The sequence below is a fragment of the Crocodylus siamensis genome, chromosome 3 (genome assembly GCF_052110815.1).
Source record: "Crocodylus siamensis isolate JL-2025a chromosome 3, ASM5211081v1, whole genome shotgun sequence".
Classification (NCBI taxonomy): Eukaryota; Metazoa; Chordata; order Crocodylia; family Crocodylidae; genus Crocodylus; species Crocodylus siamensis.
This window is the reverse complement of record NC_143397.1, coordinates 168,930,803-168,948,920: the sequence shown is the minus strand read 5'-3', so window position 1 is coordinate 168,948,920 and position 18,118 is coordinate 168,930,803. Positions and strand designations below refer to the sequence as shown.

The 18,118-nt window shown below is 44.5% G+C and overlaps 1 protein-coding gene across 4 annotated transcripts in view; it reads right to left on the bottom strand.

Moving 5' to 3' along the window:
* Positions 1-18,118, bottom strand: part of LAMA1 (laminin subunit alpha 1) — a 178,384-nt gene that overhangs the window by 131,049 nt on the left and 29,217 nt on the right. For all 4 annotated transcript variants that reach the window (XR_016441386.1, XM_090039717.1, XM_090039718.1 and 1 more), the window contains exons 2-3: positions 5,395-5,565; positions 4,068-4,180 (exon numbers count right to left, since the gene is read on the bottom strand). Coding sequence is in view for 3 of the 4 variants with exons in the window: in XM_090039717.1 (XP_089895843.1) it covers positions 4,068-4,180; positions 5,395-5,565 (284 nt within the window). In the remaining variant the exon portion in view is untranslated. The remainder of the gene's footprint in view (positions 1-4,067; positions 4,181-5,394; positions 5,566-18,118) is intronic.

Here is an 18,118-nt window from a genome sequence, read left to right as displayed (position 1 = left end):
CTGGAGCTGATGCCCAACAGCAGAGTACAGGGCACCAAGCCCCAAGGAAACGTAGAGGTGAACGGTAGCCGACAGAGGCCTGGTGGCCCAAGGTGGGCCAAGAGAGGCCCAGTGGTCTAAGGTGGGTCAAGACAGGCAAACTGGGGGTAGAAACGCCCTGCTTGAAGGTGATGCAAATAAAGATTGGGCCAGACAGAGGTGACCCAGTGATGACCAGGGTGAAATAAGGTGCCTAAGATTTCACACCAGCAGTCTGAAGGCTGACTCCCAAATTTATATTAATTACCATTAAGACAGGGCAGTATCACCAGTGTGCGGAACAGGCTTGGTTGGGGTAGCTGCCAGACGGTGCCAGAGCTGCCTTAGAGGTGAAGCCCATTACACCTGTTTTTTTGGGATGTCCCCAGGTTCTGTGGATTCTGAAGGCTAAACCCCTTTGTCAGAAGTAGAAACTGCAGGCGTCCAGACCAAATTGGGGCACTCTCTTGTGTCCTTAGTATGAGCAGATGATGATCAGGTACAAAAGCAGTAAAAGAAAGCAAGTCAGACCAACCCTGAATTAAGATTAAGCTTCAACTTGGACCATCTGAATACTAAAATTAAACATAGGCCATTTATTAAAAAAAACCCAAAAAACCAAAGTAATAACATAATAAAGTAATGATGTATGTTAGTGTAATAATATGCTAAAGTAATGACCTTTGTTAGTGTAATAATACAGTTTCAAAATAAAATTACCAAGAGTCAGGAAATCAAAAATTAGAGTTCTGACAGCAATGTTATTTCAGGCTCCTTGTAACTGTGCAGTATTTTCTATTCCTGAGAATTCATCCCCAGAGAGATATGTAATTGTGTGTATATTACTTTCTCTAGAACCTATAACTGTAAACACCCTGACTTATCTGATTTCAAACCTAACCAATATATTGCATTACTTCAGTGTTTTATATTTGATGCTATAAATTAAAAGACAGAAAAAATAAGATATAATAAGCTGGGATTAATTTATATATTTTCATATTAACTGAAAAGCCCAATTTCTATAAGCTAATAGGCAATAATTGATTTACATACAGTAATTCTGAGAGCCAACATTAATCTTTCAATAAATTCCTTTCTTCTGTGAAAGCTGAATACCTTGATTACTATACTTACTTCAGATGAAAGGCTGTTGGTAACTGAATGTTAGAAAACAGAGTGCAGTATTCAAACCCCCCAGCAGTGTTTTTAGTACGTCTTACTCAAAAGCATTTACTCCCTTGATTGAGATATCAGTTATTAGGAGACTATATGTTTTAGTAAACAGAAAAGTTAGTTCCTGCTTAAACCAGGTATGACTTGACAACTCCAAAAGCACCATTATGAAAAATATTTTTTTTCCTGAAATGATTGACAAATCATGCTTAAATAAATAAAAAAAAGGCAAGGGTCGGCAAACTTGTGCCTCCACAGGCCAGAACCTGTGACCCAGAACCCTGCTACAGGCAGCAAATCTCAACTCCCTGGGATGCCCAAGCCACCTGTATTTACCCTTGCCACCAATTCAAGGGCTAATGGTGTTGGAAAGGATTAAATGCATAGGCACTATAGGAAAAGAGCATAGAGGGCTGGGTGGTCAGCAGACACTGCAAAGGGAACAGAGGGAACAAGGCAGACAAAAGACCCTAAGGACATTCCCTTAAGGCAGGGGCAGGCAACATATGGCCTGCAGGCCATATCCAGCCCACCAGGCCATTCTATCTGGCTCATGGGGCACCTAAACAATTTAAATAATGAATATTTTTCTTCTCCGGGCTGCCTGTGAAAGTTGATAGGAACCAGCAGCAGCAGAACCTGGGGGAGTAGGGGCAGTGGCAGAGGATGGGAACCACAGGACCAGACCAGCTCCTGCTGTGTTCTGTGCCTGGCATTGCAGCTGGGAACCGCAGGATGCCCTGCCAGGCTGGTTGGCTCCATGCCATTCAGTTCCCACTGCAACGCCCGGACGAAGACTGCAGTAGGAGTTGACCTGGACCCACAGTTCCTGTCCACCTGGACCCACAGGCTGCTGCTTCTGCCTCTTTTGAAGGCTGTGAATTGGGGGAAGCCCCAGTTGGAGCCGCTGCCTTCCTGCCCCCACCGTGCAGCTCTGCGGATCAGGAGTAGATGGAGCCTGCTCCCTGCTTCCCGTGGGGTCCAGCAGGGCTGCCCCACGTGAGGGCGGGAGCTGCAGGCATGCGTGGAGCCCCCTTAACAAAGGCAGTCAGGCAGGCTGCACCTCTCACCTCCCCATACACACCAATGGCTGGAGCCATCCCACCAGGCACCAGTGCCCTGAGCACCCCTCCCTCCTTTCTACCTGCAGCTGACAGCAGCAGTGGCTATGTGCCCTAGCAGGGTGTGCAGAGGGTCCCCGCACCCCACAAACCTCACACACCCACACCCTGCCCCCACAATCCCTCCACATGTACACAGACCCTAACATACCCTGTCCCCCCGACAACTGCCCACACGCCACCATATACACATATCCCTATACCCCACACACAATTTAAAAAAAATAGGACTGTATTTTTGAGTTATGATGCAATCCCTTCTATACACACTACACAAACACAAATCATGACAAATATTTTTTGTAATAAAATTGAAATCTGTTTTAGCAGTGATTGACTTTCAGTGTATGATTTGTTTTTTTTCTGGTTCTAAGATGGCAACTCCCCCCCCCCCCCCACATAAAGGAGTATTTCTGCAGGTAGGGCAAGGGGAGGAACATCTAGTGGCAAAGATCAGGGGTTAGTGGGCAGGACTTCCACTACCAAGATAGCGACCAGGGGGTGGGGCTACCTATGCGGCCCTCAACAGCTCGCAAAACTCGTTAAGCAGCCCCCCCACCCAAAATAATTGCCCACCCCTGCCCTAGGGCCTTGGCTGTTGCGGAAGGAATAGATCAGAGGTGGGCAATTATTTGGGCTGGAGAGCCATTTAAGAAGTTTCAGTGAGCTGCTGTAGCCCAGAGGTGGGGAAAGATGGCATTGACCTGGCCCCACGAGGCAGGAGGGGTGCTGGCACAGCTCTGTGTAGCAAGGGTAGGGGGCGCAATTGGTCCTATCTGTCCCCAGACAATCTGCCCTGCACCCACTACTGAGGGTGCCAAACAAAGCAGGCAGGCAGGGTATCCATGGATGCTGGCCCAGGACCCCTACAGGATGGGCACACTCAACTGAGCGGTTGGGATAGAGGCAGACAGAGAGCTGAGTGGGCTGGGATCAAGAGGTGGTGTCAGCGCAGGGCTGGGGCCTGGGCCCGAACTACAGTCCACTCATGCAAGTCACTGCAATGGGTGCCAGCTCCTCAAGCAGGGACATGCGGGGCTATCACTGCCCCACAATCCCGGTCCTGGCCCTGCCCACCCATCCCGCTCCCAGATACCACTCCCCCTCACCTGCAGCCACATCCTATCTGCCTGGCTGAGGATGTCCTACAGCAAGGGTCCAAGACCAGTCTCCATGGAGACCCTACCTGCCCTATCTGGAGCCTCCAGCAGTGGGTGGAGGGTGGATTGCCAGCAGCAGCCAGACGGAGTGAGCCATCACCCTGGGAGCTGCTGGGAAGCCCAATCCAGCTGTCACGCTGCCCCTGTCCTGCTGCGCCCCTGCGGGTCACAGGAACACACACCATGGCCCTGACATATGGGCCAAGCAGGGCCAAGGGACTCAGTGCAGGACAGATAAAATCCATTGGCTGGCTGAATGCAGCCTGCAAGCCATATTTTACCCACACCTGAAATAGACAGAATGAGGCAGGCAGTAGGACCCTGGTCATATCCCATCTGCTGCCCAGGCCACAGCATGCTGCAGATCCTCCAAGCTGCCCAAGGCTAGATCCAGCCTGTGGGCCAGATTGCCAAACCCTAAAACATATCAAGCAAGTCTTACCATCATCTTAATGCTGTTTAGTCCATAAGGGATATTCAATGATTATAATATAATGCAGAGCTAATTTTTTTAGGTACCTAAAAACTATCACCTGATTAGCCTTACATCACAGGAAAAATGTATGATTTTGTGCTTCTTGTTGTTACTCACCTGTCTTAGATCCAGGGTGATGGTGACCCAGTGATATTCCCTCCCATTCTGAATGCTGGGACTTTGCCACCAATTATTCGTACCATCTATAGCATTAGAGATAGGGTGCTGTTCTGTTTTTAAACAAGAAAGTCTTTTAATTTCATTATTAGGAATGTCAAAGGTTAAACAATTAATTGTTTAAACTATAAGTGCAGTGATAACTGGTAGCTTATCCTTTAGCGCAGGGTGGGTGCAGTGTGGCAGGGAAGTGAGGAAGGGAAGCTGTGCAGTGCCCCAGAAGGAATCTGAAGGCAGCAAGGCGGGCAGGAGGGAGGGAGGGAGGAGTGAGGAGGAGGGGATGGGAGGGGGACTAATACCCATAGCCTAAGAGGAAAACAGGGAGCAGCACAATGACTCAATTAAGCAATTAGCCACTTGTTTACAGATGCTCCTGCCCTCCCAGCAGGGTTTCAGGTGGGCTGTGTTATCTGGCTGGGCTTGCCTTCTCGTTCCCCTCCCCCCAGTCAAAGGGCTCCAGTAATATTATTAGAGGAGGTTAAATGATTTTTAAAAAATGATCTTTACATCCCTACTCATTATTCCTTCTCTTACTTAGCATGTATTTAAGTTGCACAGTAGATATTTTATCCTTATATTAATAAACAGGGATCCTAGTTTTCCGTGATAAAAAACCCAAACTTCTCCTATTTAAAAAAAATCATAAAAATCTGTACTTTTCCATGCCAAGCCCCCCACAATACTGATTGGTCAAGGGGCTGTGACCCTGCCACTCACCACTGATTGGCCAAGAGTACTGCCTTTCACCACTGATTAGTGGACAGGAGCAGGGCCACACAATGGGCAGCCCTCTTAGCCAATCAGCGGCTGGGGTGGGGAGGGGGGGCTGCCATCTCTGTTGTTTCCCTATGTGCCAGCAGATTCTCCACCCCCATAGTGGACTGCTGCAGTGGCTGTAAAAACTACTGGTTCCCACTGGAGAGCCAGCATTTTATTTTTAATAAAGTTTTTTTTTTCCAGGGATTCCAAAGATTCTCTGTAAACACACAAATTCCATGTTTTTCTGTGACAAACACATTTCTAGGATCCCTGGTAATAACCAATAAAGCATACAATGGTTGATCCCTATGCAGAATTCTACCACGTAGCCTGCTATGAAGGTTTTTGTGGGACTTAAGGGTTTGCATCTGCCCTTGTGTCAGAAAGCCTGAATTTTACCCAAAATGTAGGTGAACATTAGCGAGTATTCTAAGCAAGTGCATACCAGACGCACATTATATTGTTTGCGTCCTGTTCTTTCCTTCCACAATTAACACAATGAACTTGCCTTTGGGATTAGGACTGTTGTTGTCACAGACACGGCACTGTGCATTGCGTAGAGGTCGACCAGGAACATGTTCCACCAGTTTGCAGAACATCTCAGGTCCCTTCTCGCCACAGGTAGCATTGGTGGTGATATGAGCATTGCTAGCCAGATTTAAAATAGCCGGAAACAAACCTTAAAAGAATCAAATGCAAACCAAAAATATTATCATACTTATAAGACATATTAATTAAAATAAAAAGACATGTATTTGACTGTAGTATCTGGTAACGAGCAATGTTCTTCGCTGTGTATGTCCCTTTGTCCCAAAGAGTTTGGTAAATAAATGTACTGAAAATACATCACCTTTGTGGAAGGAACAATAACATTTCAAACAGTGTTAATTCCAGGTCACATTGGTGTCATTTTTGAAGAATAACAGAGTGTAATTTCATACACAGAAATTAAGCTTATTTAACAGTGTAAATCAATCCCAGGAGGCAAATTTAAAAGTACCCCAGATGAGAATCATACAGCAAGTGTCCTATGCCTGCAGCCATTCTTTTTAACTGATCTCATAAAACAGAAATGCGAAGGACTTGAGCAATGTATTCTGAAATCTCTAAGTTTATAAAGAGTGAAATTTAGACCTTGATTCTGGGCACTTCTATGGGTTTGATAAAGCAAAGAGCACATTATTTTGACCCTTTGTCTCCCCCCAAATTTGCTGTCCCCGAGATAAATTATAGCAGTAAATCTGGGAGAGCAGGCTGGGAAAGCAGCACCACACTCCTCTCCATAGCCTAGCCGAGATTTCCTCTCCCCAAAACATTTTCTTTCAGAGAAGCCCAATTCAGTGTCTGTGGTCTCTGTCTGTGATGACTCTTGCATTTGAATATTGTTGTACACCTTTATTTAAGAAGCATTCCACTTCTTGGGTAGCTCAGTTATTAACATAAACATCTGAGAAACTGCTAGGTTTTGGTGACAATACTTAATCAAGTTCTATATTCAAATCTGAGTCTTTCTTTTTCTCTTTCTTTCTCTCCATACATCTGGGTTTTCCTGGATATGTCCTCTTTTTGAGCACTCCAATCTCTGTCCAGGCACGTTTTTCACATCTGACCAAATGTCCATCCAGGTTTTTACTTTGCTCTGCTGATGCGAGCAGAGGGAGAGGCAATTGTAGGCAGGGAGTACCATGTGTGTCTGTGTGCACCCCAGAAGCTGCATTCAGGTAAGTCTGGGATGTGGGGCTGGGGCTGCAACAGGGCAGGGGGTCAGAGGGGTTACCTGCCCCTCCAATGGAGGAAGGGGGACCTTCTGAGTGTAGCAGGTAACTTTGTGCCAAGCCAGCAGCACAGGGGCTCAGTGGCCAGGAGACGCTGCCCAGGGGAAGGGGGCTGTGACCACACCAGGCCTCCTGGCATGGTGCAGCAGCCACAGCCCAGGGTGGGGCGGGTGCCACAAGCCTCCCCTCCTCTTCCCTCCACCCCAAGCCAGGACCAGACTTGCTCTAAGCCACTGCGCTTCAGTCCACTTGGGACAGGAGCAGCTGAAGCCCCTCCGGCAGGGCTGGGGGGAGCAGGGGGCTGCGGGTCAGGAGTGAGGGGCACCAGCAGGGATGGGGGGGAGGGGGCTGCAGGTCGGGAGTGAGGGGCATGAGCATGGCCCAGGGGAGTATGTTACAGAGTGCACCCGCCAGGCCTCGATCATCTGGTCCCTCGCCGCTCGGCTCTGGATCTTGATGATGCTCCATCCCAAAGGTAATAGGGCCATGAGCTCTCACCTCGGGCAGTCTTATCCCCTCCTAATCCTGCCTGCCACGACTTTGATGATTCTATCAGTGGTGGAGGGGTCCAACCGTCCGGGTTCGGTTATCTCAGGCCGAGGGGTGATTAACTTCATGAGGCTCCAACCTCCCCTGTACCTCACCCACTACTCAGCCTCGACAGTGTGCTGATGTTGTCTTCCGTGGCCAGCCCTCCCTATGCGAGGACGTCTTGGGTCTCGCTAGAGCCTGAGTTGTATGGCTGAGTCAAACTAGGCCCTCTAAATCCTTGGCCTGTCGTAGCCCTCCGCCTTACTTTACCCTGGCGTCCCGGGCAATAAAAAATTAACAAATAAAAAGAAAAGATGCTAGCAACAAACTGCTTGCTACCTCTCAATAATCCATTGATTACTATCCTGTGGCATCTAAGCTACAGCGTGCCCCCACCACCGACTGCTCCTTCGTGCTACCTCTTCCCTACCCTTAGTGTACCCTATGTGTATCCAACCCTTGACGTCCCTTCCACCTCGGAGAAGAAACCTTCCTTCGACAGGCTCTCCCGGGTCTTCCGTCCAGGACGAGTTGGTCTTAACTAGCCCCTTGACCGTTCACCTTTCTCCCGGGCGATCCACTGGAACCAGTCTCTGTCGCTGAGGACCCTCCTGGATGCCCTCCTCATGGCTTCAAAATGATATGCAGCCTGGATACCTCAGTCCTTCTAAGCCCAGTAACAGCGTCTGTATACTGATGCTTGTCTGGGAATTCTCCTGCCCTATGGGTAGCGCTCTCCAGCTCCCCCTCCTCCTCAGTGGGTCTGGGAGCTACCTTCTCTTCACTCTTCCTCCACCTCTCCTCCCCTTCCGTCTTGCTGTCTCCCCTTCTTATCCTTCCGTGCCGGCTCTCCTCCCCCTTCTCTCCAGCTGCTGTCACTTTAAAAAAACCACGGCTAACGAGCCACGTGGGTCCCGCCACGGTTCCTGCAGCAGGTAGGGTGTTTTTGTTTGTTTTTCTCTCATGTTTTCCCTGGGGTGTGTTGTCCCCCAGAGTCCCTCCTTGACCCTTCGAGGTCCGAGTCCTCCCCTTGCCCCGGGACACAGAGGTTTGGGAGTGAGCATTGGCAGGGCTGGAGTCTGTGGGTCGGGAGTGATCCAATAGATTTGAGGCCCACCTCAGAAAATGCCAGCTCTTAGTTTTCACTTGATTTTTGACTACAGAAAAACAATAGAACAACTCTTCTATTGTAAATTCCACTACAGGTCAGAATATTTTCAATGGTATGGATTCCTATTTGAAAACTTTGGGTTTATTTGTGAGCCATATTTGCACACCAAACAGTGCCATCATTGTGTGGCACCCCACAGCACCTTTGAAAGGATCTCAAGGTGCCATGGCACCATGGTTCAGAATCACCGGTACAAGGCATCATACCCTCTGGGTGCACATTACTTTGATTGCAGCACTTAAAAGCAATGTTTTAAAATGCCTGCAACACATGTTGGAAATACATGAACTGCTGCTGTTTGTTTTCTGGTTGTGTATATATATAAAACACTTTTTCCCCTTGAGACTGAATGATCATGAGTTAGAATAGCTATTTTGTTCATCCTGCTTATTTAATCCCAAATCTTAAATCCTTTGACCTACAGTTGCAATACACGGTGACAAAAAATAAGTTAACAGCTTCAACCACAAGTGTATCTGAGGGTGCATTATGAATTTAAGTGTTTCTAGGCATTTTTGAAGCCATTAATCAATAAATCCAAGCAAACTGAAGTGAAAACACTTAAACAATTATCCTGTTCTTATAAGACGATAGAGAAGGATTATGATTTACTATGAGCCTCTACTGAGATATTTAAAAAAAGAGGCTAGCGATCTACGTGAAATTTTAGGAAAGCCTGACAAATGGTTGAAAATGAGACCCAAAGAGATTAATTATTACAGCTAAAAGGCCAGAGAGAGCAAAGCTCTTAGAAAACTCAGGGTCAAAGGAAATAACTTTGGCAGAAACAAAAGTATTGGAGAGTGGGTGGTCAGACGGCCACTCCTTTATGTTTAGGGTCCTAAGGCTGAAAAATGGATGGGCTATTGTCCACTTTTGCTGTTACTCTTGTATTGTAGAATGGGTACACAACCTTGCAACGTGTATGAAGGTTTTAGAACTTTTTTATTCTGGAAATTATTTCATTTTGTTGAAGGTTAAACTGCACTGACATTAAGGAGGCAATTTAGGACAGCCAGTTAACACCATCTTAACAGCTTGTTTGTTTATTTCCTAATTTTGATTTTGATCAGTAAGCTAAATCTGATCCTGTTTCTTAACAATGTTGGGTGCTATGTCTGTTTATCAGGCTAAGATTTTAGAGCTGGTCTCATTTCCTTTCAGAATTTAAAATGAAAAGCAACTTTGAAAAAGGGAAGCTCTGGAATGCTAACATGGGTTTAGACATTAAACATGATAGGCTGACAGGAATTAAAACAAACCTAAGATCCTGCTCCCAGATCAGGTATGACATATAAGATGCCAGAAGTAATCACACTTCAATTGCTGTAACAGATACTCAAGAAGCATGATCTGAAGTTTATTTTATAAATTTATAAAGAATTAAAAGTTAACATTATTTCAATTAAGAATCCAAACCTAGTTCTAATAACAAAACTTATGTTGGTTCTAACCCTTCCAGGTACCACAATATGTAGGATGAGAAGTTAGGATAATAGCATTTCTGTTTTCTTAGTTGTACTTCAATAAGGCACAACTAATTATGCCAAGAGTTTTAGCCAGAGTCTTTGTCTGTGTTATAATTACATTAGCATGGAAACCCTGAAGAAAGGTTTTAGCTAAGTTTAAAATTTGACTTCAGTTTTCAAATTGTGAATAAATCCTAAAGTTTTGAACCACAGTAGGGTGTGTTTTCAATTATCTTATATTTAAAAAGGACAGAAGGAAAACGTTTTTTATTTTTGATTTAAGCTAAATCAAGTACAATCCATTTTTCTTGTCCTCTTAGATTTTAAATCTGAAACAGATGGTCATTTCTTTAAATACCAATGACATTACTATTTTATTGAAGTTATCAATACATTCTTTGTTCTGTGTGCGATCTTGTTTTCCCTCTCACTTCCTAGAGTTTTACTTTTACAGTTATAAGGGGAATGTCCCTTTGTTTTCCCTATAAATGCTTAAAAAAGCATACATGGATAATGCAACATATTAGACAAATGTTCCTCAACCAGTTTTTTTTCTAATGACCAAAAGATGCTAATTTTGCCTTTAAATAAAAATACTTGTCTTTGCAAAACCACGAAGTCAGTGCCAAGGTGCCACGTTTTTTTGTTCTTAAATGATTAAGCTGTGACTAGTGATGCTAACAGTTCTCTCATTTCTAATGAGTTGTATCAGAAGGTGCATCTACACATTCATTACTGTGCATTTAGTTTAGCACTTGCTTAATGAAGTACTAACTAAATGGACAGTAACTACAGGTTTTTTTGTGCTACTTACTGCACAGTAACCTAATAACACCATGCAATAGCTTATTAGCATTGGTTTTTTGATTGGCACGCTACTGAGCAGCCTTATCAGGCTACAGCGCAATAAGCATCTTGTGTAGATGTGCCACAGAGAGATTAAAAGAAAGTATGGCTGGTGCTATTTCAGGAGCTACGAAAACCATACATTTTTAGAAGTAATCCATGCATGGCAACCTGGATATTGTCCAGATATTGTCATGTTTATACTTAACCCATAAAATGCAGAATGACATTGTTAAATATAGAGCTATCTGGGAAGAGTTATGGATCAAACACTTAACCCACCACACAGTCAATTTGAGATTGTGAAGGGGGCATGTTCTGGTCCCTGCTTGACTGGATCAGCAGAGTCCAGCAAGTGACAAAAATTCCTCCCAACTGTCAGTCATTGTAATCTCTTCTATGAATCTGGCAGATTTCTAGATAACCCATCCTTTTTCTGTGTTTCTTGTCCTTCTAAACAGCCTGATGCTCAGCAGTGGTCGATATGAATAAAGTACAATGTGTACATTGCTTTTTTAGAGCTGGAAACATTAATAACAATTAATTGTGCCTTGTCAGCCTTCATGGTGGCATTTATCATTTTTTCCCCTCAATTTACAAGACTTCTATTAAGGTTTTTGCAAGTCTTGGGAGATCATAGCGACGGTAAATAGTCTTGGACCTTTAGTTCCCCCATTTCTGGAGCTGATGCCGGAGATGTAGAGCCTGGCACAGCTGCTTGCAGCCTGCCTGCTGCTTGCTGCAGCTGCCCAGAGCCTGGGCTGGCTACAAACAGCTGCACAGGGCTCCGGAACCCTGCTATCACCTCTGTGCTGGGAGTGGGAGAGAGACCAGGGCTGCACTGCCTCAGGCCCCTCCCTCACCGCCCACTCTGACAGGCGGGTGCATGCGCTGGTGCAGAGCTGATGCTGGAGCCTGGCACAGCTGTTTGGAGCCTCCCGCCTGCAGCCAGCCCCAGCTGCAAGCCCCGCCGGGAGCAGCCCGGGCTCCGCCACTGGCAGCAGCTACCCGGAGCCAGGGCTGGCCATGGCGTGCCAAGTAAAATGGCCTTGTGTGCCATGCTCGGCACACATGCCAGGGATTGCCGACCCCTGCTTTAGGACTTTCTGCTGCTGTTGAACACCATACTCTCTATGTTCCTTCCACACAAAAGCAAAGCACTGATCTCAAAGGTTTATTTTTAAAGTAGCTCCTTTTTCTCCTGCTGAGAAGTTTTATAATAGAAAAGATCATTAAACACTTACCTGTTAAAAACCTCTACCTCATACAGCCCCCATTACTTTTAATGCAGGATGTGGGGCTGTATTTCCTACAGGCTCTGAAAGAAATCTGTCTTTACTTCCTAATACTGTGCTCTAATTCAGAAAACAGAGGTAAAGAGATTTGATTTCATCCATGTTCTTCAGAAGTAGGTTTGCTAAGTAGTTACATATTCACTGATATTCAGAATTTGTCAGCTAAATGCTAATTATTTTAGGGATACTTGCATTACTGAAGTATGCTTGAAAAATGCTCACCTCTATTTTCTACTGTTTCATTTAAAAAATAATTGTTTGTAGTAATGCCATCCTTGAAAGGATCTCAAGGCACCCCAGAGTGCCATGGCACACCGGTTGAGAATCACTGCCTTAGATACTTCTGTAAGTAAATCTTTAAAACCTGCTTCTAACAGGAATGATTTCACCTACATTCCATGCTGCTGATTAATGTTATTACTATTATTTTTAAGAGTGCCTGGATGAGACGATAACAGGACAAAAAATTAAAAGAAATTAAATAAAGAGAGAGAGAGGGAGAGGAAAGAGGCTTTAAAGTCACAGTCCTTTGTCTTGCTATTTCACACTACACTGCGAATGAAAATGAAAGGTATCTGTGATGTTCATCTTCAGAAATAAAGATTCTATAATAGGTAAATAACAAAATATATTGATAAAATTTGTGCCTACTGGATGAAATTGTGCCCTTCCAGCCCTAATGTCTATGAAATCTATGAAATTTGATTCAGTGCATTATTATGCATAATATTCTGCCTGATGCCATAGATGCTAACCACCCACACCTTCCATTGACTCCAGGGTTACTTATGGGTACTCAGCACTTTTGAAAACAAGGTGCTAAGTATTTAACTAGGCACTGTAAGTATTGCCACTTGTATGCTATTCTGTATAAAGTCTTGTTGCCTCACTATGAATTACTGTTTCCTGTTACTAGCAGTTTCCTTCCATATAGGGTAGGTTTCAGATAAACAAGGTAAGTTTGTAAAAGCATTCTACAGCTCAGCTGCTGTAATGCTGTTTGTTTGTGCTCTGATCCTTTGTTTTAATAGTAGTTGCTATCCTCAGGCAACTAAGATCACTGCTATCCAATTTACGTGCAAACCTACATTTGGAGTTCTTGGAGCTGTGTGGGGCACAAACTCCTTCAAGCAATTCAGAGCTTTCAATGGATTACTTTATTTTGGTAATATGAGATGTTTATGTTAAATAGTCAGGTGAAGGAGATACTCAGATAAAGAGCTCATTCATATGATGAGAAGGCTTTTTATTTGGACATAGCTAGTATCCTTTTTCTTTTGCTGAAAAAGACCTTCTCAAGACACCTACAGTGGTTGAATGTATTCTCTATCTATACCTATGAATTCCCTCCCCAAAAGTCCATTCTTTCCTGAAGGGCTTTTTTCCCCACCCCTTTAAAATAAAAATTATAATTTTAAGGTTAAAGATGAAATCCCTTTAAGCCTGAAAATGTTAACATTTTTATCAGTTACTTTCTGTTCCTGTTTTCCCTTGTGTACATAGTATAACACTTATAAACTATATCAGAGGAGAACATAGCCTGAAAAACAGCCAAGATTACACTGACACTGAAACCCGTTTTTAAAAGCGTTATTTTAACTAAAATGCCTTAATATTGCACTGGCAAGGTTCTTCAGGTAGATGTGATATCTTTTATTAGACCGACTGAGTAGCTGGAACAAAGTGTTTGGCAAACTTTCGGGCGCAATCACCCTTCTTCAGGCATAGGGAGTCTCTGCTGTTCTGAGACTCCAAGGAATGAGAGGAGCTAAAAGTGACAGGATGTCAGTGAGAATGTAAATAGATGGAAATTAGAAAAAACAAAAGAAGTAGAACAGGGAAGGGGGGAGGGAACAAGAGGGGAAAAAAGTCAAAGGTAAATAAGGTGGACTACTGTAGTAGTTTTCCAAGGTAGAAAAGAGACTGTCTGTGAAAAAGTTAATAGCTGGAAAATAGGAAGACAAAGGATAGAAAAATTCAGTTGCATTTTAAAAACATGCACTTGAGTTGTCGAATTTAAAATTGCTTAAAACTATCCAAGCAAAACTAATTTGAAGGGACAAAAGGCTATCTTTTTCCCTATCCATACAGAATCAATCAGTAAGATTAAGTAAGTGAGGCCTCATTACAATGGTTCCAAAGAAATGCTACACCCAGATATAAGCTACTCATGTAAATCAAAAAACTGTCTAGTAGTTTAGGCATTAACTTGGTCCTTGAACCACTCACATTCAACTCCCTATCCTAGTTCTGCAGTAAGTCCTTCTATGAGAGAGAGCTTATTTTATTTAGGAAATTGGTTTAACCTACAGTAGTAATAAAACTCCTTTGCCAATATAAGATGGTGTTCCACTAAGAGAGTTTGCTGAGCATAGTTGGGCAGAGTGACATCTTACAGACTAGCAAGACAAACCCTAATTTAAGACATGACCTACAGTAGTTATGTCTTCCCTCCTTTCCACACCCTTCCTTCAGTATCTGAGAATGTCACCATCTTAAATAAACCCCACTCCAAAACCCTTGTTAGGTAGCAAAGATATGTATCCCGTTTGCAGATGAGGTACTGAGGATATACAAATGATCAAAAAGCCCAAGGCAAAATTGATCCAATCTTCACAAGTTTCTCTAAACTGCATAGACTGAACCAATAATAAATTCAATTCACATTCAATTTTCACTTGAGAAAAGCAGGCAGAGGCCCAGGCCAGAAGGCGGGGGGGGGGACATGAACATGCCTCCCACCCCATCCGCCATTCCCATCCAGCCAAGCAGGACCCATCCCTGATTAGCTGACCATCATGTTCCCAACCCCCTGCAGTCCCCTCGCAGGGGCGGGGGGACAAAGCCCCCAGCCCGGTGCCAGCCCAAGGGAGCGGGGGTTACCCATGCCTTGGGGGCTCTCCCCAGCTCAGGGTTGTTACAATACATGTGGGTTTCCCAAGACATGTCCTCTTTGTCCCCCTGTCCAGGCCAGTTATTAAGATGAGAGCAAATGAGAGAGAGAGAGACAGACAGAGACAGAGAGAGTTGCACCTGAAGGGCTGCATTGAACTTCTGTTCTGTTACAGGTTTAAACTGGTTTCCAATCACTTAAACCAGTTTATGAGTAACTTCTGTCTCTAGCCACAAAGAGACCAAGGATTCTTCTTCACTATAAAGTGTTTGCTGATAGAACTGTACCAGTAAACACTCATAGCAATGAGGCAGCTTATACTGAAAGAGTCCTTTTGCTGTTATTGCTAATTTCGTAGCAATAGTTTTGGAGCTGATTTAATGTATACCACCAGCAAAAGGACTCTCACAAAAAAGGACTGCTGCTGGCATAACTGCGCCTATGCCAGCATTTTCAAGGGCATAGCTATGTCTGTTAATAATATTTTCTTCACTCCCATTATCAACGCAATATTGGCAAAACTTTTAAGTATACACCAGGTTTAAGAGAGTTCTCCCTCAAGATAGGACGTCTTTGATCTGAGGCTCTGTTCTGTACTTGGGAGCAGTTTAGAGGAAAAATATATATATATATATTTATTCCAGAATAAAAAAACAAAGAACTCTTGGGAACCGAAGACAGACAATTATCTGAGATCAGGCAGCAACAGGATTCAAAGGATGACATAATGTTTTCTGGGTTGTACATCAACCCAGACAATAAAGATTCATTCTCAGCTAGATTTTGCCAGTAATTTTACTGATGCATTCTGCAGGGCAACAGCTTGATTTTTTTTCCACAACTATTTTGGCGTTTCTCCATCGACACTTGTAAGGAGATAATTTGCCAGTGAACAAAGTCAATGTGACTTGGGCAAAACATAAGAAGCTGATATCTGCAGTAACAATGGGCCTTTTTTACTGAGTCAATTTTCAGAGCACAGAAATACCTGAAAGCTTCTAATCTCATTCACAAATTAATGTTCTAAAAATGTAAAGCAGTCAGCAGTTTATAACAAACGGACAGTGTTGAAGTTGTTCACCAGCAGTAGATCTTTGGTTTATAGAAAATATTTACACAGGACACAGAGCAGCAATTGTTCAGGATAGTTTTGTGCACTGGAGGAAAACACAAAGGATTGTAAAGGGCAAAAAGCAATAAAATGTTGAAGACTAATAAAATGTATAAAATATGCAATAGTATTATACTACACAAGCTGAGCTCACATTCTTTATCTCAAAGATAGCATACCACAGCACAGATTTTATCCTAGTTGTGTAGTTCTGTTCCAGTTTTAAACAAGATCAAATGAGTTCAAAAGAAATACTGAACCTATGACGTTTATGGCCGAATTCCTCAATGTACTCAGTGGACTAACACTTCTTTTATTCAGCAGTGAATGTCCCCTGAAGCTTTTTTTTTTTTTTTTTACTGTTTTGTTAAGTATCCAATCCTGTAATCTTTACTCATTTGAATATCCTTACTGAAGAGTTCAGCTTTGCAGAACTCAGTTTTGTAACATCAGAATACACAGAAATTTGGTAAACATAACAGCAGACAATGGCAAGACATAATCCTCTGTACTTCCTATGCTACAGGAAAGGATAGCAAGGGCTTTCAGAATATAGCTAACTTATTTGTCATCCTACAGCATCAAGAGTAGTTGTGACCCATTTTCAAAGACGGGACTTAACAATTAATTGCACAAAGTGTTTAAATAGAAGGTGATGATAATCAATTTAATAAAAGGTAATGCTGCAGAAATCACATAAGTAGACTTCTCCATTCTAATGTTATAGTTAACCATATACAGTAGAGCAGGGGTGTGCAAAATGCAGCCTGGGGCCAAATGTGGCCCACCAGGCCATTCTATGCAGCTCGCAGGGCCCCTAAAAAATATAGAAAATTAATATTTAACTGCCCTGGGCTGCCTGTCATGCAGCCCTCAATGGCTTGCCAAAACTCAGTAAGCAGTCCTCTGCCCAAAATAATTGCCCCCCCTGCAGCAGAGTAACAGAAAACCTCTCCAAGACTCAAGTAAAGAAGTGTAATTTTACTCTATGGCAGTTTTAAAAGTTTTAAACATTAATGCTTTATATTAGCTTTCCATAAATAAAGGGAAAAAAAAAGCTCAAAACAGTGCCACACCCAAAGTCTTTTCCTAGAACAGTGTTGGGCAATTATTTGGGCCCACAGGCCACATAGGGAGATTTGGGGATCTGTCACAGACCAGGTCAGCACCTCTCCCCCTGCAACAGCTCACCAAACAACTCTACCTATGTGGAATGGGGCCATGGACTGGCAGGGGGGGGAAGCTCGCATGGGCACAGGTGATAACTGAGAAAGGTTCAGCCTCCAACACGCCCTTCTATCCCTTCTACCCTAAGGAGAGGCTTAGGCAGATGCCCTGACCCCCAGCGGGAACCTGCAGGCTGCATCCACAGCTGATGCTGACACCCACTTGGGACTGCTTCTGGCACATGGGGTGGGAGTCTGTGTAGCTGTGGAGACATGCTGTAGGTGCAGGACTTCTGGGGTGGGGGAGACAGAGAAAGGTGGCCCTGCCCACAATGAGTGGTGGTAGCCGATGCTGGGCACTGGGCAAAAGCAGGACCTGGTGTTGAGTACACTCGCTGCTGCCAGGGCCCTTCCGGTTGCGGCCACCCAGAACCCATGACGAAGCTTCCCGGCAGCTCCTCCCCGCCACTGCTTCCAGGCTGCCCCAGACCCAAAGAGCAGCAGCAATGGCAGTGGGGATGAGACACAGGGCAGCCCCGGCACAGGCTCCTGGCAGTTGCAGCCAGAACGGCTGCAACAGCAGTGAGCACACCCACCACTGGGTCCCGCTTTTGCCCAACACCAACCGCCACTGCTCATCATGGGCAGGGCTGCCTCTCTGTCCATCTCCCCCCGCCCCCTTCCCTCCAACCATCAGCCCATCCCTGCAGTTTACACCAGATTCTGCCCCATACACCAGAAACAGCACAAGGTGGGCACTGGCATCAGCTCTGGATGCAGCTGGCAGGTTCCCACTGGGGATCATCAGAGTGTCTGCCCAGGTCCACAGGTGATGCTGCTGCATCAGCACTTTAGCTGCAGTCCCAGGCAGTCATCCTTATCCCTAGCAGGAACCTGAAGGCAGAGTCCACAGCTAATTCTGGCATGCACCCTGTGCTGGTTCCAGCACGTGGGGCAGAAGCTGGTGTAAGCTGT